Source organism: Drosophila takahashii, chromosome 3R (genome assembly GCF_030179915.1).
Source record: "Drosophila takahashii strain IR98-3 E-12201 chromosome 3R, DtakHiC1v2, whole genome shotgun sequence".
In the NCBI taxonomy this organism is placed as follows: Eukaryota; Metazoa; Arthropoda; class Insecta; order Diptera; family Drosophilidae; genus Drosophila; species Drosophila takahashii.
In genome coordinates, this window is record NC_091681.1 from 25,137,592 (window position 1) to 25,161,941 (window position 24,350).

Below are 24,350 nucleotides of genomic sequence, written 5' to 3' on the forward strand. Positions count from 1 at the left end.
TGGACAGTTGATTTTGGTTTTGGGGTTAGTGAAGTGAATCTGGTTGGTCGGTCATCGTTGCCTTCGAGACCATCTGTTTGCGTGCCTTTGTGGCACGCTCTGCTGAGTTTTTTGTCGGGTGGCACTTGATGCAGGTATGACTGTACTGGCCGTCTTCTCCGCATCCGAAACAATACACCCGCTTCGGTACTGGGCACTTGGTATGTGGATGTCCCTTTTCTTTACAGTTCCAACATCGCAGATTTATGGCCGCTAACTCTTGATCTTCATCTGACTCTTCGCTCTCTGTTACTGTCTCTACCTGACATTGCACCTCACAGACTTGCCTCCTGGGTGGTCCGTGGCGCGGTGTAAATCCTTGCGGCTTTCCTACGGTTTGCATAAAAATTTCTCGGGTCCTTACTAGTCGTCTTAATTCTTGCACAGTTCGGGTATGCTCATACAAAATCTCATGTTGGACTTCTGGAAGGAGGTTCGCCCGCAAAGTTTCAACCATTGCTTGCTCTGACATTGGTTGCGACAGTCTATCTGCAAGGGCAGCGATTATCCTATGGAAATCATCGAAAGTTTCGTTTCCCCGTTGCTTCCTTTGGTCTATTTCCGCTCGAATGTTCCTGTCAGTTCTATCGTCTTTGAATTGGCCTTTAAGTCCTTCAACTAACTCGAACCAATGCACTGCAGATACGCTTTTATGAAAACGCCAATACCAATCGCTCGCGATTCCGTCAAACAGCAAATTAGCATTCTGAGCCACTAGCTCAAGATTTCCCTCCAATGATTGTCCGGCTAAAGCTTCTACTCTGTATATAAAGTCTTCGACAGTCATTGGCCCTTTTCCTGAGAAGCGTAGCTTCCAACCAACCATGATTTGAGCAATCTTATCTGGCCTTAAGGAGCTGCTTGCTGATGCAGGCGAATAATTGCTACTACGATTCTGACCTAGATTTGGTGGACCTTGAGGATCGGTATTACCTTGGTTATACATCGGGTCTAACATTATCTGGTTAGGCGAAAAATTTGCCGCTTGGGCTTGCGAATTCCCTGCGAACGCTTGGGTCATGGTTCTTGTTTGTTGCGCCAAAGCATCAGCGAAACATTTTGTTTGCTGGGCCAATGCAGTCGTTAAGGCTTCTGAAATGGCTACCCTGATAGTTTCGGCCATTGCCGACTGAAAATCAGTTGGAGGTTCAGTCGGGGCTGAAGGCGGTTGTTGGTCGTTACCAGTAGGCATTGTGATGTCGCTTGATGGTTTGCCTTGATTAGCTTTCGACCTAGTTACTACGTTAAGTGGCACTATTGGAGTTTTGGTTCTCGAGCCAGAAGGTTTAGTTGGAGTATCAACTGCTAAATTCTCCGCTGATGCGAATGATAGTGAGCTAGAGCAGACAGGACAGATTTTTGTTTTCCCCGCTTTTGTAGCGAAGCAATTTCGGTGAAAATCGTGACCGCACCTTGCGTGTAGCAATTGGATCGGAAAGGAAATAGGTTTTGCGCAGATCTGACAAACGTTCTCTACTATTTTATTTAGATCTTCTGTGCTGTGTGCTAGGGACATTTCAACAAAACCTACAGCTCCGGAATCTTGCAATAATAATTAAAAAAAATATCTAGCTAATAATAAAAATAAATAAATAAAATAAATAAATAATAGTAAGCAAAAATAATAAATAAACAAAACATAAATAAATAAATAATTAATCGAAAAAAAATCAGAATAAAACTTTCAAAATTTGGGGTGCCATGCAATCGTTTTCTGCTATCTTTTTGTAAAGTTCCTTGTCCTGCTAAGCCCTGTCGGTAATGAAATTTAATACTATTGACTCTAAAAATTTTTAATAATAAAATGGAATTACAAGTGGAAGATGACGTTTTCAGATGACGAACTATTACACAAAAACAATAAAAAGGTTCACCTCAAGGCAAACGGCAACAAGAGGCTCCTGTAATATATGGATTTCCATGTAACAGATTCACTAATCTTACATTTAACATCTTGTATCAAATAACTTTTTGCAACTTGTATTATATACAGACTATACCAGACACACCAGGCAAACGGCCAAAAGTGTTCTGTACAATTCCGCCTAAAACTCCACTACAAAAAGATTAATACGCAAAACAAAAATAAATTACAAAATAAAATTTGACTAGAAAGGTGAAAGATATCGTTTTCAGATGACGATCTATTAACGAAAATACCTACTTAATCGGTTCACCGCATGGCAAAACGGCAACATCCGGCTCCTATTGTTCAGATTCTCGAAAACAGACTCTTAATCTTACATTTAACATCTGGTATTAATAAAATTCTTGAACTTCGCATAAAACACAGACTATACCAGATACACCAGGCAACCGGCAACAAGTGTTCTGTACAATTCTATATTAAACTTCAGTACAAAAAAAATTAATACTTCCCACGCTAAAAGACGGGATGGCAAATTTATTAAGCCAATAAACAACGCCCTATGCGTAAGTTTAATTAGGTAGCGGCGTTAAAGCTAAATAGCTAAAACTTTTCCAGCGGCCTAATAGTATGCAAGGAGTTTTGATCCGTAAATCACTCCTCGCCGCACCTAATCTAGAGGATGAATGCTGTGGAGATTCTCTTGACTAACGTCTGATGTTACTGACGGTTTTAAATAAATATATTTTTTCTTTTTATGGATCTGGCCTTGCCGGATCGATCTGTCGCCATGACAGAATCGGGCCACACACGTTTGGGCGCCAAATAAGTTTATTGTTATATATTAGAATACTGTAGCGAACTACGTTTCGAGAGCTGGTGTAATTTGTAGCCTACGTTGAGCACGCGCTGGTTCCGGCATGAGTTACCAGTAGAGGGGGGTCGGGGATAGGTTTTAGGAACGCTGCTACTTGCTCTATAGACAAACAACAAAATCTTATTACTTCGCGTGCTAAAGGGTACGAGGATCTCCGCAGGACTAATGGACCGGACTATTGACTAGCAAAGGACAGACAAGGACGAACAAGGATGTAGTGCCTTTATGCCAGCGGTTGTTTGTGCTGACGTGCCCTCCCTACCATGATCACCATCGACCAGATATATATATGGCGATCCCAAAAAGGCGACTACACTTTACACGACAGATAACATTCGACGACGCATGGCTTCCCTATTGACTCTACTCAACTTTAGATGACATTATAAATTTTATTTTTAACCATAGAATAATCCTATTAACTGACAAAAATTAATTCTAAACAAGAGCATTAGGATCCTAAGAAGTGATTAACATATAGATTGAACTTAAAAATGCGAATTTAATGAATAAAAATTAAATTTAGCGATCGCTGAATATTTCAGTGCTCATGTATATACCATCTAGCTTTTACATGAAATAATACAAATGTAGAGAGCGGGTATAATGGGTGTAGGCATGTAAAATTATGCCATTATATGTGAGACTTAAAATTTTATTTTATTGAGCAGGGAGTTGGGTAGGGTTTTATGGGAGAAAAATTTTGGAATTTGGAGTTTCTTTCATCATTTTTTTTTTTGTTTTTTTTTTTTTTTAGTACGGCATTTAGAAGGGGTGAATTTTAAATTTTGTAACAAGTTAAATTTTCTCTTTAGACTTTTGTTTTATTTAAAAAGGGTAGTTGAGATTCTTATGACATTAAATCGACTCACTTTGTTTTCCCACGAAGAAGCGCTTCTCGAAGGGGGCCTGTGAAAGAGAACCTCAACTACATAAGAGATCGCTAGCGTTACTCTCACTTGCCTTACTCGTACTCTACAGCGGTACGGTACTCTGCCGTTAAGACATGGGAGAGGGAAGGGAAACGTACATGGGAAGACGGGACTGCTCAGCTCTAATGCATATTTTCCTGTTATTGACCTTCTCTCTTGATTATAACTATTCTCTTAAATTACTTAAACTAAAATTCAGCTTCAATCTGCTTCTAGTTGCGTATAATGACGCGTAAAATTCGAAACTTTAAGTTTTAAATGTAATTCGAAATGATTTTGTATTTGAGGGGTTGATTAATTCATTTTTTTTTCTTGGGCTATATTTCCCTACGGCTTACGGACGGTATTGCCGGTAAATGGACCCTAGCCTAAATTTCGCTGGCTACTGGGCTACTCTACAACATATAAACGTTGATGTAGAAAGTAGAATAAATATGTAGATAATATAAATATAAATATCAAATTCTCGGCGCTTTGGTTGCTGCTGAGGGATCTCGGATTCTGCTGCTGCTGCTGGTGCTGATTGATCGGTTGGCCTTTTGCGATTTTGAGATTGCTTCCGGTTGGCCTTTCGTTCTGCAGACGCCTCATACGCCCAAGCCTGGCTTTTGGCGGACCGGGGTTATGTAATTAGGTGCCACCTAAAAACATTAGGGCGTTCAAACACCACTTTATCAACTTCTCGCACTCAAAAAACTTACCCACTAGGGGTTGGCACTTTAGCACTTGTGTTTTTTTGGTTTTTAAGCCACTTGCAACGGCGATTGCCGGGAATTTTGGAAATTATGGATTTCCTTTAATTTGTGTAACTTTGATCTTTGCACTTGCAACTAACTTCTTCTTCGATCCACTGGTAATTTTGGTGTGACTCCAAACGAAATTGACTTCGGGTCGGGACCCTGAGTCCGACCTGTCGCTCAAGCCTACTCACCAATTTGGTGAAGTTTTGGGAGTTCTGGCTCAAGAGACTATATTTTCTACTAAACCATGTAGACCAAACTCTGTTGCCTACTTTTGGGCCGAAAGCAATCTTAGCCAAAAGACAAGCAATCCTACAATATTGACACGTGCATATCCATCCAGGCAGCAGCTTCCTATATCAGAACTAAACAACTAAGAGATACGTAAAGAAATGCCGAAACACAGGGAAAATGCATTCAAAATGTTGCTGCGAAGAAATCACAAAAAATCAGGCATCACAAATCAAGCATTTGAAGAATGAGGAGAATAGCGCGCTTCAGATATTTGGGAAAAGTAAAACTACCAGCGAGGTTTCCAGCAACTAATTATACGATATATAAGTCAAAGGAACATGCATTCAGATACATACATTATAGATAATCAGATTTGTAATCTCCGCTCTTCACGAACCTCATAAGAACTTTTCTATGATAAAATCTCTCTCTATCTCTACCTATATATTGTTTCCACTGCTCTACTTCGGCAAACATTCAAAGATGCTTTGATTACTCAGCAAACCAGCAAAAGGAAGAACAGAACTACTAATAACTTCGGCCGGGTCGACGTTAAATGCCCTTTCCGAAAGCAATTGGCTTCATAAAATAATAGTGAAATTCCGTAAGGACTAATGCGCCTTCAGCACTTCCAAGATAAATACTACGAAAAGGGCATTTCTACCGTACAGTCATAACAGAAATTCTTATTAGGATTCCTCTAGAATTCGTTACATTTAAGTCACACCAAAGACAAAAGCATATAGAAAATGTTAATGAAGCAAATGATATATTATGGCAAGTTATTTCAATGGCAACCAATACAAGAAAAAAAAATGCTATTTACTAAGTTCAATTTGAATGACAAGCGACGTTAAAACACGACACACAAGAAGATCAACAACACGAGAATATATCATTTATTGCAAATGTTGAACAAAATTGATTAAAAGGCGAAGGTCTGCGCTCTCGCTGGGCGCCCCGAACACCTTATATTGTATTTTAATATCTCGACAACAATCGAAGGTCGAGAAACGACAATAAACTGTGAAATGAATATGTAAAAACAAAACAAAAACACAAAAACTAAAATTATACTAAAAATTGCGGAGAAGGGCATTATTAATATTGATGAACACAGAAACTTGAATTGTGTAAAACTAAAAACTAAAGAGAAAATTTAATGAAAAGCAACATTTAAAGAAAAAACAAAAGAAAATTCATTAAAAATTGTTTTCTAATAAAGCAAAAAACTGCCTTTTATTTATTCACGGGCATCGGACTATCGTAGACCATCAATAAAAATGCAATGTGTTGGGGTTTTACATAAAGCGGTGGTATTTCTTTATTTACCATTGATAAACCATTTAATCCGTATATTGTATATATAAATAATTCAAACATTTATGGCTTTATATTATTAAATATAAATGTTTTTGGGTGTATGCGCCATATCGGATACTGGGTTTAACCTTAAGTTCATTTACAAGTTTTGCCCGCTTGCGCAAAAAAATTGTGACCCAGGTTAGTAAATCAAGTATTTGTAATTCTCTTTTGGGGCATACTTAGTATTTCTTTTGGATATTTTGTTTGAATAATTGTTTAATTAATTTGAAATTATCTTACAAAAGTTTTCTTTCTAAACTGTTGATATCTCGTATAGTTTAGTGCGTTTCACAAAGGAACCAAGTTAATGACGACATACTAAACTATATTTATGGCCTATCCACTATCGTATCAATGCTATGAATTTCTCAAGCTGACTTCGGATCTTTTTTTTAAGTTATCTGATGGATGTGCATTTCAAAATGTATTATATTACTAATCAGTCTTTATAACGAAAATAAATACGACCGGTCAACAGAATGCTCTACAAAAAGGGTTCGGAACTAACATCGTTTGCTAGATGTGGTTGGATTAGGCTAAAGCGGACGAATATATGATTTATCAGCTAGCACGATTTCCGATCCGAAATAAAAGTACATTTAACTACGAGGGGCTCAAAAAACAAAACCTTATAAGCGGGTGTATTTTGGTGGAAGGACATTCCAGCGTGCAGTAGGTTAAGGTCGAAAGTCTTGTGCGTGTGAGATATGTATGGGGGACCGAGGATAGTATTCGTTTGTATCATACATTAGATAATATTCATATTGTCGCTTTGTTACATTACATTTTACATTCATCTTAAACGATAAGCGTTGAGAGACCATAGAAAATACATATGCCAAAGCCTTGCTGGGTGTCTATCATCTATGCCGACTAGCTGAAGCATAACGTTTTGGCTAGTTAGTGCCATAAAATTACGATTTACCACTTTACAGTTTATGCTTACAATAAAAACCATAGAATTGCAGCTTAAATTCGTATGCCTTTTGTTCATTTCTTACTTTTTTTGCGTTTTAGCTTTAGTTTCGATAAGAGAAATTGCTTAGGGGAAAATACTTTGAGTGCTTGCACATGATCGAGCTATGATATTTTATTCCTTTCAGTTATAATATTGGTTAGGGTCTTACACTTAGCTATCCGATATTCATTCATATATGATATGATAAACTTTAGTTTACATTGATTACTTAAACACGATTAGCTTATTATCTTACACATTGTATACGAGCATAGCATGTATAAATATAAATATATATTTAGATTTAGATTTAGCCGTAGATGTAGGTGTAGTTTGGATGTAGATATAGTTTTTTAGGTTCAATTTTTTCTTTTTTGTGGGTCATCTGAGTGGCAGTTAGCGCTACATACTTGAGTGGATCATCGTCAAGGCGTCGAAGCAAATGAAGAATAATGTAATTCATTGGGGGATTAGGTAACCAGCTGATCCTTTGGAAGATTAGTGGATTTGGTATGGCTTCTCTGGGGGCCGGAGCTGTACAAAAACCGAGAGGCTAACTTAGAAGGTTATGGGTAATGCTATGGGTCACTCTATAAACTTTGAATAGTACGGATTTAGGGGGTTTCATAGTATAATAGAGGAGCCATCCTAGTGCAGCTGGGCCGTCACATACAGTCCGCAATCCTGGTCGGAGGCCATCGAGTAGTTGGCCGAGTCGCGATCCTCCGGAATGGTGGGATGCGTCTCGTGCGGCAGCTTGGCGAAGGCATGATGACCGGCTCCGTAGCCCAGGTGTCCATAGGGCGACTCCGCCGCCTTGGTCACATGGGGCAGGCGGCGCAGGAAGTGCGGATTGGAGTAGCGCACTCCATTGGGCAGCGTGGTGTGCGGCGCCTGTTGACCAACACCTCCCATGGCCACCGAGGCATTGGCGTAGTGCATGCTGCTGCCGCTGCTGCTCGGAGTCATGAAGCTGGAGACCTGCGATGGCGGCGGCGGCGGTAGCGATGGACCCATGGAACTGGTCATCGCCGAGGTGGAGGCATATCCGGCGAGCTGCTGGCTGTGGCAGCCCACCGGCAGCGGCATCGTGCTGCAGTGAGCCGTATAGTCGAACTTTTGCTCCGGCACCGAACGCTGCAGCGGCAGCGTGGCACTATTGATGACCGACGACGAGGAGGCAGCAGCGGTGCTGCTGGCCAAGGGATCGGCATTAAAGCTGGACATGCGCATATTGGTGCACCGACCGTAGGGCTCCTCCTGGATGGGCGGCTGCGGGGGGCGTGGCGGTGGCTTGCTGTTGGCCCGCGGCCGGATGATGACCTCAAGCTCACGCTCCTCGCCCGAATGGACGCCACTGGAGGACTCGGAGGGGGCGCGTTCCGGCGGCGAGGTGGTGTTGGTGCTCTCGGTGGTGGAGGTGGTGTCGCTGCGGGGCGTCAACGCCTCGTTGGGAACGCCCGAATCGGCGCGTCGCAGGCAGCGGGGTGTGGAACTGGAGGCGATCTGGGGATGGGGCAGAACCAAAGTGAAAGTGGTCAGGGAGCAGTCGGGATAATGAGAGATTCTAGGAGGTGACTAGGGGGACTAGGGGCTCTGCTTCAGCGTGGCCCCGTCTGCAAGTGAAAACGAAATCAAATCAAATCGGGGAGACAGTCTCGTAACCTCATCCTCATTCTCATCCTCGGCACATCCATCAGCCGGAGCACTAATTTCGGACAGTGTCGCTGTCGCTGTTGTCCCCCAGAACAATCCACAAACCCCCCTCAATGTCCATGTCCATGCCCTGTCTGTGGCCCTGGCACTGATTTATGCTGTCTCATAACAGCAAACATAAATCTCCGGCTGCTCCAGGGGCGTGACATGCTACACACACGCCCCCACATGACGACGCACAGCCTCCCTGCAATCCCACATGCAAATCACAAGCAAGAACACAAAATCATTCACTATGCACTATTCACTATGCTGAGGGGGAAATACCCTAGCTATGGGTGCACCCAAAAGTCTGGGAATTTATTTCATTGTGACGGGGAATTTGGGTGCAACATATGAGAGGCCTATCAGGGATTGTTGAACTTATAAGATACTAAAAGTTAAACTTATCTAACTTATCTTTAAGTGGGGAAAACAAGTTGTATACTTGAAAGAGTTTTGAATAGAAATGCTAACTCCTAATTGGGGATAGTTATAATATTTTTTGTGAATAATCTTTTTTAAGTTTTCCATTGGGAAATCTAAGCTACACCAAAAAAAAAAATAGTCATCAATATGCCCCTATTTAAGTGTCAATGTGACACTATCGAGTGGAAAAATAGTTTTCACCCGAAAGTCATTAAATTGACTCTATTCTGGTGTTACTTTAAAACTTTTGAAAATATTAATTTGACCCTTTTTGGTGTTAAAAAACCACTACCCGGTGTCATTAAATATCATAATCACACTATTTAGTATCAAATTCTTTTTATTAAAATGCGGTATACTTTTGACCAAATTTGATCCCATAAGCAGTGTCATTTTAACCCACAAATATTAAATAGACACTCAGGAATTTTTTGGGTGTACGAAAGTCCCTTGTGCACCTAGAAAATGTGATTTTTTTAAAATCCCCCTACTAACAACCTGCCTAAGGAAGAGTATCTACCTATAGTATATAAATATCTATACTATATAGCCATTTCTCCACTTACATGCGCTTCGTTGGTGTGAACGGCGACCGTGACCGGAGCCAAGGGGCTGACTAGATGCTGCTGCGGATTGCTCTGTTGCTGGAGAGGATGCTGTGGTGGCTGCTGGTGCTGCTGATGCGACTGCTGCTGTAGCTGCTTCTGCTGGAGAGGATGCGAGTGCTGAAGTGGATTGTGGTGGTGCTGGTCGGGCGACAACTGCATCATCTCGGGCATCGCTTGAGGGGCACGACCGTAGATGCCGGTGGAATGGGGCAGTACCGCTGGTGGCTGAGGCACTGGGGCTCCCTTCATGGGCAACGGCGGCGGTGGTGGCGGTGCCTGAGTCGAAGGCTGCGGCGGCTCCAGGTCCCTGGTGGAGGCGTACGTAATGCTGTCGTCGCGCACACAGGCCAGCAGCTTGCCCTCCTCGGAGATATTGTCGTCGCTGATGCCACCCAATCCGCTGAGATTTGCATAGTCGTGGGGATGTCCATGGGCAAAGGATTGCGTCTGCCGTTGCTGCTGCTGCTGCTGGTGATTATGATGATGGTTGGCCGGCGGCGGCGGTGGAAGCTCGTCGTACTCCGAGAGGTGGAGCAGGCTGACCCCCACCGAGGTGTTGCTAACGCCCCTCTTCATGCCCATGGTGATGCCCACGACGGCTCCGGCGGTGGCCGCCCTTAGTGTCGCGTACTCGCCGTCGTCAGCTTCCCCCGCAGCACTGGCAAAACATATCGAGGCTCCACGGCTCGTATGGCTAAGGGAGGATATGGATATGTTTCTGGTCAGTGGGTGTCATATTATCTAACTAAAATGTCGCCTTGTGTTGGTTGCTTTCAGGTCTGTCAGGCACCTCTGGGAACAGATCGAATTAAGAGCTGGGAATCGAATATAATAGATCTAACTATTTAGTAACTAAAATCAAGTTTTTAACTTGAGTTTTAAACTGTTTAAGATTTTTCTAAATTATAAGTGACATCTCTTTTTTTACACAAAGGAGGAAAATATAATAACTCCAACGGTTTAATAATAAAATCAAGATTATAACCTGAGTTTTAAACTGTTTAAGATTTTTCTAAATTATAAATAGACATAGACTTTTTTCTACACAAAATTTGTAGCTAGTCATTCAATAATAAACAAAAATACTTATTATATTAATATCGTATTTAATGACAGAGTAGAATTAACAGTTTATTTTCATCTCATTTAAATTACCTTTTCAAGCCCTTTAAAATATTTCTAAAATTCGTTCTGTTCCCTTGAATTTGTGCAAACATTGTCTGTGTTAGTTCAATGGTTTTCCGGTTAGTTAAACTAATTACCAAGGACAACAACGACAACAACAACACGGCGACATCGACAACAACAACACAAAATCTGCGAACTCTTTGTTTTAGTAGTAATTGTTAATTGAAATTCAATTCGCCCACACTCAATTAGCCAGAGTTAGTAGTAATTAAGTTCTAGTAAATCAAACAATTGAAAAATAAAATGAAAAGAATCGTTTTTAAAAAACAGGCGACAAGCGGAACAAAATAGTTTCTCATCATTATCCTTCATCCTCTATACATACATGTCTCTCTATATATATATGTGGATAAATCGTTTTGTTATGTTAAAATTGAACAATCGTTTTAGTGGACAAACAAAAGCTTAAAATAAACGAAAACGCAAAAAGTGGTTATATAAAATGGCGGATGTCAGAAGCACGCACGAATCGAAAACTGAAGAAAATAGTGCTGGTAAATGGTAAATGTGGGGAAAATTAGGTGTGGCAAAACGCTGCACTAATGGCTAGTGTTGGGCAATTAGTTTTCAATAATGAGTCTTTCCCAAAAACGGAAAGGAACGTGCAAAGGAAACACACCGATAAAGTACGAAATGAATGAATTAGCAGTCTAGGTAAACGAAAAACACAAAATCACATGGAATTCCTGAAAATTGGTGCTGGGTTTTTGGTGGTTTTTGTTTTATGTGTGTTTGGGTGATTGGATAATATTTTCTTTTTTTTTTTGGTGGTGCAGTGTGTGTGTGTGTATGTGGACAAAAACTAAATGAAACTAGTTGCTATGGGGTTAGAGTTAAGAGAACGGACAAAATACGGAGCTTCGTAGCCGTAATGCTTTGTTTGTTTGGTTGTTGGTAGCTAAAAAACGATTTTTTACCGCTTGCCATCAGTTTGTTCTTGGTCACCAATTAGTAGGACATCATCAGACGTACTCGTAACTTCGTTGAAGGTGACCTTCAGCTTGGGCGAGCTGGGCGTCAGCTTGGGCCAATAGATGTCCTCCTGGGCGGCCAGACCCATTCCAGTGCCGCCCATGCCCATGCCCATGCCTCCGTTAATACCCATGCCCCCACCCATTCCCATTCCCAGTTCCGTGCTGGTGGCCGTGCTCATCATGTCCGGCTTGGAGTCGCCTCCGTTCACCGTGGTGCTGGTGGAATTGCAGCCGCTGCTGCTCGAGTTGCTACCCGTCCGCTGGCCGCTGGACATCAGGAGCGGCTGGGCACTCGACTTGCCCAGCAGGCCGCCGTAGGTGCTGTCCAGTGGCGGCAGCTTAAAGTGCCAGCGACGCTTGATGGTCAGGCACAGCCAGATGACAATCCACAGCAGCAGGTGCGTCACTCCGACGAGAGCTGGAAAATCAGAAGAGGAAAGGTGAGATGGGAAACGTAATACGGTTAAGCCACATCAGGCGTATGACAGCTTAATTGGACCGAGTCTGCAGTTCGATTGTCTCGCCTCGAGTGACACTCAATACCCCTTAGCCCCCCCCGTAGTCTTTGTCTCCGTCTATCGGCTGGCCATCTATCCGGCGATTAACGCTCAACCAATCGCAGATCCAAAGTCCAAACAAGGCCGCTAATTGGCTTAGACCACAAAACACACCTCAAACCGAGTTCAAGGCGCTCAAAAACCCCCCTTCCATCCAATTATGCAGATTCAACACACTTAATCAAATGGGGACTTTGACACCGAAGTGATTTGCATCACGACCCCTCCGCTATTTGCTATTTCAAACGTCTTTATCTATGAATTCATCGATTTCAACTAGTTTTGACAAAAAGACTTTTCAAAAACTTTCACTAATGAACTTTTTCAATGCTTTAATTTATTATTTAAAAAACATATTGAACTTAGTTTTGGTATTCTCTAAAATTTATTCGAACTGAATTTTAATAACGGGTATAAAAATTATTCTTTAATGGCATTTTTTTCTAGGAACTTTAAAAATTATTTAAACTATAAAAAAATGCTTTTCAAACAAAGTAAATAAATTAAAAAATAAATTTTCTACAAAATGTATAAAAAAATCGTCATTGACGAAAAATTTATAAAATTCAACGCGACTAGTTTTTTTAATGAATTAACTCTTTAAAAAGTATTCGCAGTGAATTTTAAAAATTTGACTTTAAGGGCGATTTTTTCTAAGAACTTTAAAAATTATTATTTATTTTTTTTTGATTATTTTTTTTTTTAATGTTTTTCAAATAAAGTAAAGACATGTACAAAAAATGTATAAAAAAACGCCATTGACGTTAAATTCTTAAAATTCAACGCGACTGAACCCAAGACTAAACCCAAACTGATAAGGTTTAAAGTAACACCTTAAGAAATGGATTATCAAGTTGTAATCTGAACTAAGATCCTAATTTTTATTTTTTTCTTAATGTAAAAAAAATGATCAACTAAAAGCCGATATGATTGCCTAAAGATTAGCATTAAAAGTATGGTTTTTATTTTAAACTAAGTAAGACCCTTAGTCAAAATTTTGTACTCACCCGCCAGGAAAGTGGGGCAATGCAGGTTGTTCTTGTAGGTGGCGCTGAGATCGTTGAGAAGCGGCGCCTTCACCACCGCCAAGGCGAGGACGAAGCACAGGGAGGCGCAGTGGGCGAAGTAGATCCAGGTCTGGTGGCTCTTCAGGGTGATGATCGAGCGATCCCGCATTCGCGTGGCCAGGCGACCGTGTCCGTACAAGTACATGACCATCGAGGAGGCCAGCACCAAGGCGGTGGCCAGAAGGTACAGGGCCAGGGTGACCACTGCGTTTAGGATGAGCCCGGGCTGATGGACTGGCATGGCCTCGGCGTAGATCTGCAGCTTGTACAGATTCGAGACGCCCACATAGCCGAGGATAATGTCCAAAGCGGCCACCACCATCTGGAGGCTAAAGACGCAGGCAAAGGCCTTGGAGGTGTTCCAAAAGACCGCCGGATATCTAACTGACCAGACCAGCAATGCGCACAGCAGATTGACAAACTCGGCACTGGGTGGCTGGGAGAAAATGGCCACATCGATGGGCTTATCGATGCCGAAGAAGAGTTGCAGCATTCCGGCAAAGCCATCCAACCGGACGTAATCCTGCCCAGCCTTCGGGCCACTTGGTGCCGCCGGCGGTGAGGGAGTCAAGGCGGGCACAGCCTGAAAATCACCATCCTCCAGCTCGAAATCCTCGCTCTCCTCGGCTAGCGGCTCCTCCTCATTCGATTTGGCCACAAATTCACTGGAATTTATATTGGCATCGCCAAGCAAATATTCCGGTTCAATTTCTACACCCGCCGCCCGTTTGGAAATCCTACGCTTCTGGTTCTTCGGCTTGATGGCAATGATCTTGGAATTGGAGGCCGAAACTGGAGTCGAGGGAATTGGTAGCTCCGGCAGCACTTCGGGCCTCACTCGATGGATGCTGCTGTCGCGGGTGGTGGTCTCCTCCTCCTGCCCCAACGACGGCGAGAAGCTCTCGAGGATCACCTGCTCGTGGGAGGCCACGTGGTGGCGACGCGGTTGCTGCTGCTTCTGTTTGTTGTGATGTTTGTGGTGTTTGCGGGTTTTGCCATGGTGGTGATGTGGCTGTCGGCTGGTTGTTACATCAACAGGTTTTTGCGTGGTGGTGCTACTACTTGTTGTCGTTGCAGCCGTGGTTGTTGTTGTCGTCGTAGTTGTTGTAGTGGTGCTGGTTGTAGATGGTGTTGTACTAGAGCTGGTTGTTGTGGTCTCTTTGCCCAGGGTTCCCAGCTTTTGCCAATTTTCCACATCCAACTTGCCGGCATCCGAGGAGGCTGATGTTGTGGTTGTCGTGCCAACTGCGGTTCTTGGCGGCAGCTCATCAAAATCGGGCATGATGACGGTCCCCTCTTCGACGAAACCCTCCCCGTCTTCATCAGCATCCCCATCCTCGCCACGCATCGCTTCCTCGAGTTCCTGACGCTCCTCCTCGTCGATATCTTGATTAATTAAATCGGGCACTTCAAAGTATTGGCCCTTGCCCGCATCCAGTTTGGTGGTGGATGTGGATGTGGAGGTGGTGCTCGTTGTCCTCGCCTTCGTTGTTGCCGTCGTCTTGGCCGCCTTTCTGCCACTTGCCTTATCGGGTCGCAGGTCGAACAAATTGTTATTGCCCCCGGCTGGCTGGGCTCCTCGAATGGCCGTGAACATCGTATCGTTGAAGTAGTCCTCCTCGTCCTGCTCCAAGCTGTTTGCGGTCAGGTTCAATCTGGTTTGGTGGTGCTGCTCCTGCTGGTGGTGCTGCTGCCTGGGGAAGGGTGGCGTGGCCCCCACCACCGACATGGCCATCAAATTGCGTCGATTGATCACAACAAAGTCCAATTCAGTGGCCCAAATTTGCTCTGCAATGGAGATAGATTGAGATAGAGAGAGAAAGGATAAGTTGCTGTGCTCAAGTATATAGAATTAATTGCTTTGAACTCGGCAGAGCAGGCAAACGCAAGTTGCTTTCGCATCTAATTGGAATACATCACGCAGGATTACATGGGAAGCACCTGTTAAGGACAAACGCACACACTGCCTGCATAAGCATGAGCTCCTGTAATGAGCAAGAGCGGCTTCCTGTCTTCCACTCGAATCTCCCCTCAATCGTTAATTAAATGAGGCATCGATACTTGCAGGACTTCTATAATCCACGCCCTGTTGATTATTAGATGGTAGGCAAGGGGTTGCCCAACCGAAAGGGATGAATTTTCTTTGCTTGAATCTCAATGAATACCAATCGAAAGCTTGGGAAATCGATGGCGCAGACCTGACAATAGGAAAACTACGCTGTATTGGCCTGGTTGAAAGGCAGAAAGCAAAAAAAGGGAACACAAAAACCTACACATGTATCCCCCCGGCAGATTCCATTTCCGTTCGACTCTGCCGAAATGGGAAAACAATGCTCACAATTCCAGCATTAGGCACCATGGACGGTCAGTTTCGGAGGTCTAATTAGGCGCACATTGGGAACATATGTGGAGGTACACATATGTCTATGACCAACCTCCCTACACCTTTTCACCCGATCTGCTTACACCATCAATGGTATCAACTATACATCCCAACTGATAACTGCGCTGCACTGTCCTAACTCTAGCTTAATATTCATGTTTATTACGGTCCATACTCCAGGCTCTGCGATTTATTGGAGTGAGCTGAGAATTGGGGATTTTCTCCGGGGGTTGGCATGACACCCTTTTCCTCAGTTCTATACCAAACAACAAGGAGTGGCCCAGCGGAGTCTGGAAACCAATCAGGCGAAGAGATAAACACATTTCTCAGCGTTGGGAACTTTAAGGAACATAATTTGTGAAGCTTTGGAACTCCTTCAAGCATGCAAATATCTACTGGAAACTATTTAATATATTTCATAATTTGTTATTAATCTGCTTTATCATTACCTTTTTTGAAATTTTATAATATGTGTAATTCTATAAGAAATTTGCTCGATGATTTGGAATTAAGCAGGAAAATAATGAAATATTGAATGGAAAATGCGCAACATTTAAGCAGTTCTTTGAAAGGCAATCGGTTAGGAAATAATCCTAACATCCCTTTGGGGGTCAAAAGCAGGTAACTTTTCCACCCCAAGGAATTCGCCGCACCAATACTTTTCCCTCCGCCACAGCCCCTAAGCCCAATTAAATCCGCCTCGAAGTCACAAATTTGTTTGTCTTAGCCCAGTTAAGACGGCGCTGAGCTTTGTGAAGATTCCTGAAAGCTTTCTAATTAGTTTACTTTATGATGTCGCTCATGGCATATACATAGCATAGCACCTATAGAATGCCCCAGTTAATAATAGGGAAAAGAAACGGAAATTTGCCAAGTTAACACTTTCATAAAATAATTTATTAGTCGAGTTGCTTTAAGGACATTTACCCAGCGGGCGGTTGGAAATAAAAGAAAGCCGCCGAAATAAGAATTGCCGGGCAAATATTAAAGACAATGGCCCGAAACGAAGGGCGAAAATCTGAGGGCCAAGATGGGCGAAGCCAAGTCGAAAACCGGGAAACACGAACTGAGTCGAAATTACAACAATGGCTGCCATAATAATATGTCGTTGTTGGCGTTGTCGTTGTTGTTATGGCTAAAGACGATGCTGGCAAGTGGCTCGTAAAACCGACAACACCGAAAATCTGAAGATTAACCCGGAGGCCTCCCATCCAAGCCACCCACTCTCCCTCTTGATTATGCCAATGACAATAACACCAACGAGAACGAGAACGAGCGGCCGAAAGGACGATGCAGGATACGAAAGATGCCGGAGCTCTGGGGATAAGAGTAATGAAAATGCGCAAATCCAACTCCGGCCACGCCCACCGGTGGCGATGGCGGTGCCGGGGACTTCCCGCTGCGGTAATAGTTGCGATAAGACGGGGGGCCCACATTATCCCAGAGCCCAGAGCCCAGAATCCACCCAATCGCTGGCCCTTCCTGCAGCTCAAACTCGCGCTCGTTAAGTCTTTAGCATGAATAATGATAAGATGTCGGCTGGCAGCTAAGCCAATCTACAATTGCGGTCAGAAAAATAGTGGTGTTGCCTTTATAGAACCCAGGTTCACAGGCACAATTACAACAACCTTATCAGGGATACTTTGAAAACTTTGACTCAATTTTATTTTAACCATTATTATATTTTAGCCAAAAGTAAGAGCTAGTACTCAACCCAACAAAAAGTCGTCCAAAACAAAAACTTCATATGAAACAAAATTTTTTGACGTTGTTTTTCATATGAAGTTTTTTGTTTTGGACGACTTTTTGTTGGGTTGAGTACTAAGCCTAAAGAAAAATTGGTTAAACTTCATTAAATTTTTATTTTTAATTTAAGCACTTTTCAAATATTAAAATATATTTGGAGTCCAGCTTGCTGACATACTTTTTTTACCGCTGCTGTAACTGCTGCTCACCCCCAACGGACAGTCCGGGGCCAATGTCTTGAGCCACTTCCGGAGCGCCCGTCGAGAAGGCCACCCACTTCCAACACCCCAACCCCCATCCACCCATCCACGAACCTCCTGGTAATCTAAGCGAGCCTGTTTAGCAGCCTTTTATGCGCCCAATATGGCGCTGGACTGGGGCCTACTGCTATCCATCCACTTTTTCCTGCCCTTTCCCCCGGAACTTTCTCATCTGAATTTTCATTTGTTTTTCGCCAGAGATGTCTGCATTAATTACACTGTGCAGCATTTTTAGTGCTTTTTAAATTTACCTCGATGGATGCTATATTTTTGGATTCGTTACGAATTCCCAAGTTAAACTGCGTTTTCCAAAAAGTTCCCCGACGCAAGGATTCTTAGCAAAAGGACCTCAAAGTTCGAAAAATGCTGAAATTGGCCAACTTTGCGGAGCTCTCAGAGGCAAATGGATGCATGGTTTGATTCGATGTTAAAGTTTTTTAAAAGATACACCCTTTATCTTTTAAACCCCATACTTAAAAAATTTTTAAGATTTTTTTTAAGGCAGAAAGAAATTCTAGAAAACATAGTCAAAAAACATAAAAGTATACAGATGCGGTCAAAATGGTAGTAGTGCTGCCGCCCTGTGTATTTAAAAGTTTGTTGTTGTAATTGATCTTTTCCTGGTAATATTGCATTGATTATAATTTTACTATTAGACTAATTGGATAAGAAAAAATTACAACATCAAACTTTTAAAAACACAAGGCGGCGACACTGCTACTATTTTGACCGCAGCTGTATGTTTTTCAGTTTTTTGACTATGTTTTTTTGGAATTTATTTCTGCCTTAAAAAAAAATCCTAAAATTATTTTATGTATGGGGTTTGAAAGATAAAGGGTGTATCTTTTAAAAAACTTTAACTTCGAACCAAGCCATGCATCCATTTGCCTCTGAGAGCTCCGCAAAGTTGGCAAATTTCAGCATTTTTCGAACTTTGAGGTCCTTTTGCTAAGAATCCTTGCGTCGGGGAACTCTTTGGAAAACGCAGTTTAACTTGGGAATTCGTAACGAATCCAAAAATATAGCATTCATCGAGGTTAATTTTTGATGCTGCATAGTGTTATTTATGAATGCAGGATGGCGTATAAGTGATTTCGCCATAAAATTGTCCTTCGAAGTGATTTTTGTGTCATCTATTAATGAAATTAATTAATGAATTGCGACCACTTCCTTACTTCCTTGCCGCCCTTTCCTTGAACACCTAACTTTTTTTCTGATTTCTTTTTTCTGGCTGCCAACAACAGCTGCAGGCCGTTGGGAACTTTTTTATTATAATATTTTAATAAGTTTTCTTTTACTTTGAGATGCAAATGAGGCAGTTTAATGGGTCAGTGGGTAAGTAGAAATCTTTGGGCCAGTCATGTTCGTACAATTCCATTAAATAGTGGTTATGATTTCAGGAAAACTTTGTTAGTACACATTTTTTTTGCTCCTCTCTCTAGCATTATCTTTCATTGTTTTATCTTAACCACCTTACTTTTATGAGTTCTTAAATAACCCATAATTTACAGCTTCCGAGGCAAACACTGCTTATACGAAATTTCTCCCAAGTCGTTAAAGTCTTTTTGAATTTAATAAAACGTAATCGTGAAATGCATTTGTGGCCATATTTTGCACTCCTTTGATGGCTTTCCCCTGCAGCTTTTTATGCGAGTTGGGCGAAACTTTTAAAAGCATTTTTTATGATTCGCCTCGCCTAATTGCTTCATCTTTCTGTGGTCCCGATTTTTTGCTAATATAAAAGTTCCGATCCCAACCACCCATTAGTTTGGATACCTCCCCCAATCATTGGCTGTCAATCAAGATGCAGAGGATTTCTAATTGCTGGCTGAAAATCATAATTCTCAACTTACAGGCATAAGCGCATCATCAAGCCGAGCCGACAGGCCAATCTTGGCCAGCTTAAGTCTTTAAGGATGTCAGACGCGTTGACAAATTGCAGGGGACAAAAGGGAGAAGGGAAAAGGAAAACGGAGAAAATCCAGCCAGCCAGCCAGTCGAGCGTGAAAATGGCGAAAAGGAGTCGCGAGACAAGGCATTGCACTTAGCTGACCAGCTGGCCCCTTGACCCATCCATTTTCCCCCTTCCCCTCTCTTAGCCAAGTGCAACTTTAGCTTTGACTGCACACTTTTTATTTGTGCCAATGATTTTCTAATTTAAGAGCGGGGCTGGTGTGGGTGGAAAAACAATTTCCCGCCCAGCATAGATTGCACATCGACCGCCAACGCCATTGAATGTCTGTCAGCGACAAGAGATCGACTTTTGTGGGGAGCAAAAACAGGAGCATCAGAAAGAAAAAAAAAACACAAAAAAAAACGACAACGAAATTAATTGAAAAATCACATAGGGAGGACTACCCAGTCAGTCGGTCAGTTAGTCAGTTAGCGAGGAGGATTTAAACTCATCTCGTCATGGTTTTTATGATCCAGCCAATCGTGAACCCCATCCCAAACTCAAACCCAAACCCATTGCCCCGCTGTCGATGCCACATTTTTAATTTAGTCCGCGTGGAAACGATGGACTGGTTGGACTGGTCGATGTGGATGCCATTGTCTTCTCGTCCTGTTCTCTTTGGTTCTCTTCGGTTTCCCACTGGTTCAATAAACCCGCGAACAATTCCAGGACCAACTGCTGACCGGGGACTGAGCAGGACTCTCGGACCCACTTTAAATGTAGTAAATTTTGATTTGCCTGTCGATGCTGCAGCCATAGCTTTCCATCATTGTTGCACCAGTCGCGATGTTTTTCCCCCCACTTCCGCATTTCCAGCCGTCCATTCGTGGCCATTTAGCGAAAGTTTTGAATGCAAAGGGTATGTGTACTTTGTAAAGCGGCTTAGGAAGTTAGAGTTTATAACTATGAACCGTTTTATACTAAGTGGTTATCATTTTAACTTTTGTAATGCACGTTGATATAGCCTGCGTTTGTTTTTATTTTAATCCTTAATCCTTGAACAATATATTCAAAAATTGTATGAGTAGAATGGTACTCGCTATTATCGATTTCAAAATTAGATTAAGATTAAGATTTAAGATTAACAAATGTTATCGAATGTTAGGAATACTTTTTTTTATTTAATCCGATTTGTAATTATAGTTATCGCAGTCAAACTATTTAAAATATATTTTGTATTTAAAATATTTTATATTCTATTCCTGCAATATTCTTCAGGAAATTTTGATGATCCAGTAATTAAATTAAATATTTTAGGTAGAGCTAGAAACTCTTTTAGATGTCTTCGGGGACATCTCCATTCGCTCGGATCCAACTTTTTGGTAAGTTCCCCGCCATTACTTTTGCCGGCCTGTCATTAACTGTGGAATTAGTTTACTGTGCTGCGACGACAACGGCATCATGTGAGATTCGCCGATCCGACTGCACACAGAAATGGAGGAGTAAACAGCACACGGGGAACTCCTGGTCCTGGTTATGGGTCCTGGGATGATATGCAAACAGAGGCCCGTCGATGTGGCCCAGGACTCATTCGACGACTGGTGTCCTGCTCACAGTTGGCCAACATTTGCACAGTTTTGGGTCGCTTGGCTGGCTTCCGCTGCTGCTGCTGCTGCTGCCTTGTTATTAACATGGCTTATTGCTGGCCATAATGGGCGCACCTCCGCCCCTGTCAACCTGCCCCCCTCCCCCTTCGTCCTTTGCTCCTCTTTCGGTGTTTCAGTGTATCAGTGTGTGTGTGACGGGTGTTTACTCCTGCGGTTGTTAGCCTGTATGCTCGCTCGTTCGTTTGTGTTTTTGTTTGCCGAGCGGTTTTGCATACAACCACACAGAGATGTAGGTATATATGTATACATATACACTGTAGATGTTTGGCCAGCAGATTTCCCCAGCGATTGCCTTTGAAGCGGCTGCTCCAGCAGCTCCTCGGCATTTTTTCAAGCTTCCCCCGGATATTCCCACAAGTTCACTTTGTTAAGCGTCCTTCAGAGCATCCTACTAAACTTCTTGGTTAAACAGTGTGCACACACACACATATGGCAACGAATTTAAATTGGCCTGCTCACTTAACCCGCCCCTTCCCCCCGATTTTTCCCCTGAGAAGCAAGGAGAAGGGAAATTGCAGCCAATTTCAGTTCGTTTTAAGCACAATAAATTGAATTAAAACACGGAATGGCAAACGCAATTGTCAATTGATTGCATCGACAATGGAAATTATGATTGATTTAAAGCCCCACCCCATCCCACTCTCGCAAGCCGGAAAACTGATGCCCCATGCACTCATGTTCATTTTAATAGTTGTCATCAGCGACAGCGCCAGTGTCATCGCACCATCAATATGACAATGTACAACGCGGCGTATGCTTGACAACAATGAAAGTGGGGATAAATGCAATTCGTGCCCGGCAACATTGTGCATGGGTTATTCGCCCGCCCCTTGGCCACCCAGGACTTCCTCTTCGGCGGGAAGTGCATAATCGACATGCTATAAAAAATAGCAATAAAATTCTCTCTTAGGGATCGAAAGTTTGAGTACCCTTTTGGAAACATTTTATCTAGTATACTAGCTTGCTACTATGGCAAATGGTTTTGGTTAGAAAATATAAATTTAGAGGAAAAGTCTTAGATTTTGAGTTTAAAAGTCATGAAGATTCAGAAAATGATTCCAAAATAAGAAATAAAATAATCCAAGATAATATAGTTTATAAATCGATAACCCACTGTGATAATCATATTTTAAAGAAATAAATAAAGAATAAATGAAGTTTTTCATTGGACCGGAAATGCACAGCTGCAATGAAAGCAACATGGCGGGCGCTTCCGGCAGCTTCATATTGCTTCGTCGCTTCTGTTGCATACTTATGAGCGCCTTCCGCTTCCCAATTTCGCCCATTCAATGTGTATGCGCTTTTGGTTAATTAAACTCACCTTTTGGCAGCAATCCGTTCTCAATGATGCGAGCCTCGAGCAGCAGGCGCGGCAGGAGCAGGCACAGGGCAATCAGGATGTGGACGAAGGCCGCCGTCGGTCCGCCGTGGGTCCAAAGGGCTCGCAGGGTTCCGCCCCGCGACTCCTCCTCCAGGCCATCGTGCGGCGACAGAGTGCAGCGCCGCTCCCTTGCGCCGGTGGCCAATTTGATGCCGTCGTTTGCCAAGTTTCCAACCTGCCGAGTAGTCCACAGAAATCGCAGTTATTAAAATGAAATATATATAGCTATATAATTCGGTTACCAATTTGATTCAGTGGGCTGGAAAGGAAGGGGAAAATAGTTCACATATGCAAATCTCCGCCCCGTTTGGGGAGGATTAACTTAAGCAAAAGCAAGGACTTGGCAATGACTGCTTATTGATTCGACCCCGCTTTCGCTTTTGCCCCTTGGGCGGAAATTGAAAATTTCCCAAGACTCACTCAACTTCCTGCCAAATGTGCATGCATATGCAATTTAATTTTCTCTAAAATGCGGTGGAATTATTTAGTCAAACACAAGTGCTGGCGAACAGCACATCGTAACTGCCGCAAAACAATAGGTTGAAAATAAATAATAGAGCCGAATAAAGCCAGAAAGATTTGAACAAAAGCGTTAAATCAAAAGGTGCTACAAAAATAAACAAAATCAAAATTTAATGATTGGGATTTTACAAAATATAATGTTACAATGTTATAGTATGAAAAAAAAGATTTAAAATGGTTTAAGGTTCATTAAACACATTTTATTGTATTCTTGATTAACTACTTTTTATTCATTGATTTTACATTATTTATGAAAATCTAAATGATGCGCAGAAAAATTATACACATTAAAAAACGAGCAACGTGCAAATTAATTAGTTTGTTTTAATCGATATTTCACACTGCCTCTCATTTATTATCGTGATTCAGAACAAGTAATAGTTAATCATGAAATTACAACAGGCACTTAACTACAAAATCATTGAAGTCAAAGAAATAATTCAAATTTATACTCATGTGAATAAATTGAATCGCCTAAAATCACCCATTTAATTTATGCGCATCATCTGAAATATCAAATTGTCTTTGGCTGCGTTTCTCACAATCACTGCATAAATTGCGCAACTGTGAATATATAATATTTGAAATGGGAAAGCATTCCGTAATTGCCTGCAACAGGCGACTGGCCAGAGGGAGATGTCAGGACGATATCCTTGGCTGACCGCACAACTCTTCTCATCCCCATGGGATGGCCAGTGGCAATTAATAAAAAATATATGTGGACAAATAAAAACCGCTAAAACTGTGAGAAAACTTCAATTGAACATGTGTAGAGCAGAAACAAAAATGCGGAAAAAAAGTGCTTGTGGCTTGTTTGGCTGTGTGTTTTAATGCATTTTTTATGCGCTCAAAATGCGAACACATCGCGATTTGAGCGACAGGGTGAGAGAAACCAAAGCATTGCGCATACGACGCGTTGGCGCATAAAGAACAGCAACAAAATAAAGGAAACGTTGCACGTGACAAA

General features: G+C 42.2%; 1 protein-coding gene across 2 annotated transcripts in view; it reads right to left on the bottom strand.

Annotated features, from left to right (window-relative positions):
• Nucleotides 1–7,188: 7,188 nt before the first annotated feature.
• The window catches only part of tinc (transmembrane protein tincar), a 38,611-nt gene continuing 21,449 nt past the window's right edge, over nt 7,189–24,350 (bottom strand). The window contains exons 4-8 of one of the 2 annotated variants that reach the window (XM_017148208.3): nt 22,802–23,036; nt 13,471–15,318; nt 11,850–12,324; nt 9,703–10,438; nt 7,189–8,518 (exon numbers count right to left, since the gene is read on the bottom strand). In XM_017148208.3, coding sequence (XP_017003697.2) covers nt 7,661–8,518; nt 9,703–10,438; nt 11,850–12,324; nt 13,471–15,318; nt 22,802–23,036 — 4,152 coding nt within the window. In that variant the 3' untranslated portion in view covers nt 7,189–7,660. Of the gene's footprint in view, nt 8,519–9,702; nt 10,439–11,849; nt 12,325–13,470; nt 15,319–22,801; nt 23,037–24,350 lie in introns of those variants that run through there. The other variant, XM_017148209.3, reaches the window with a different exon arrangement.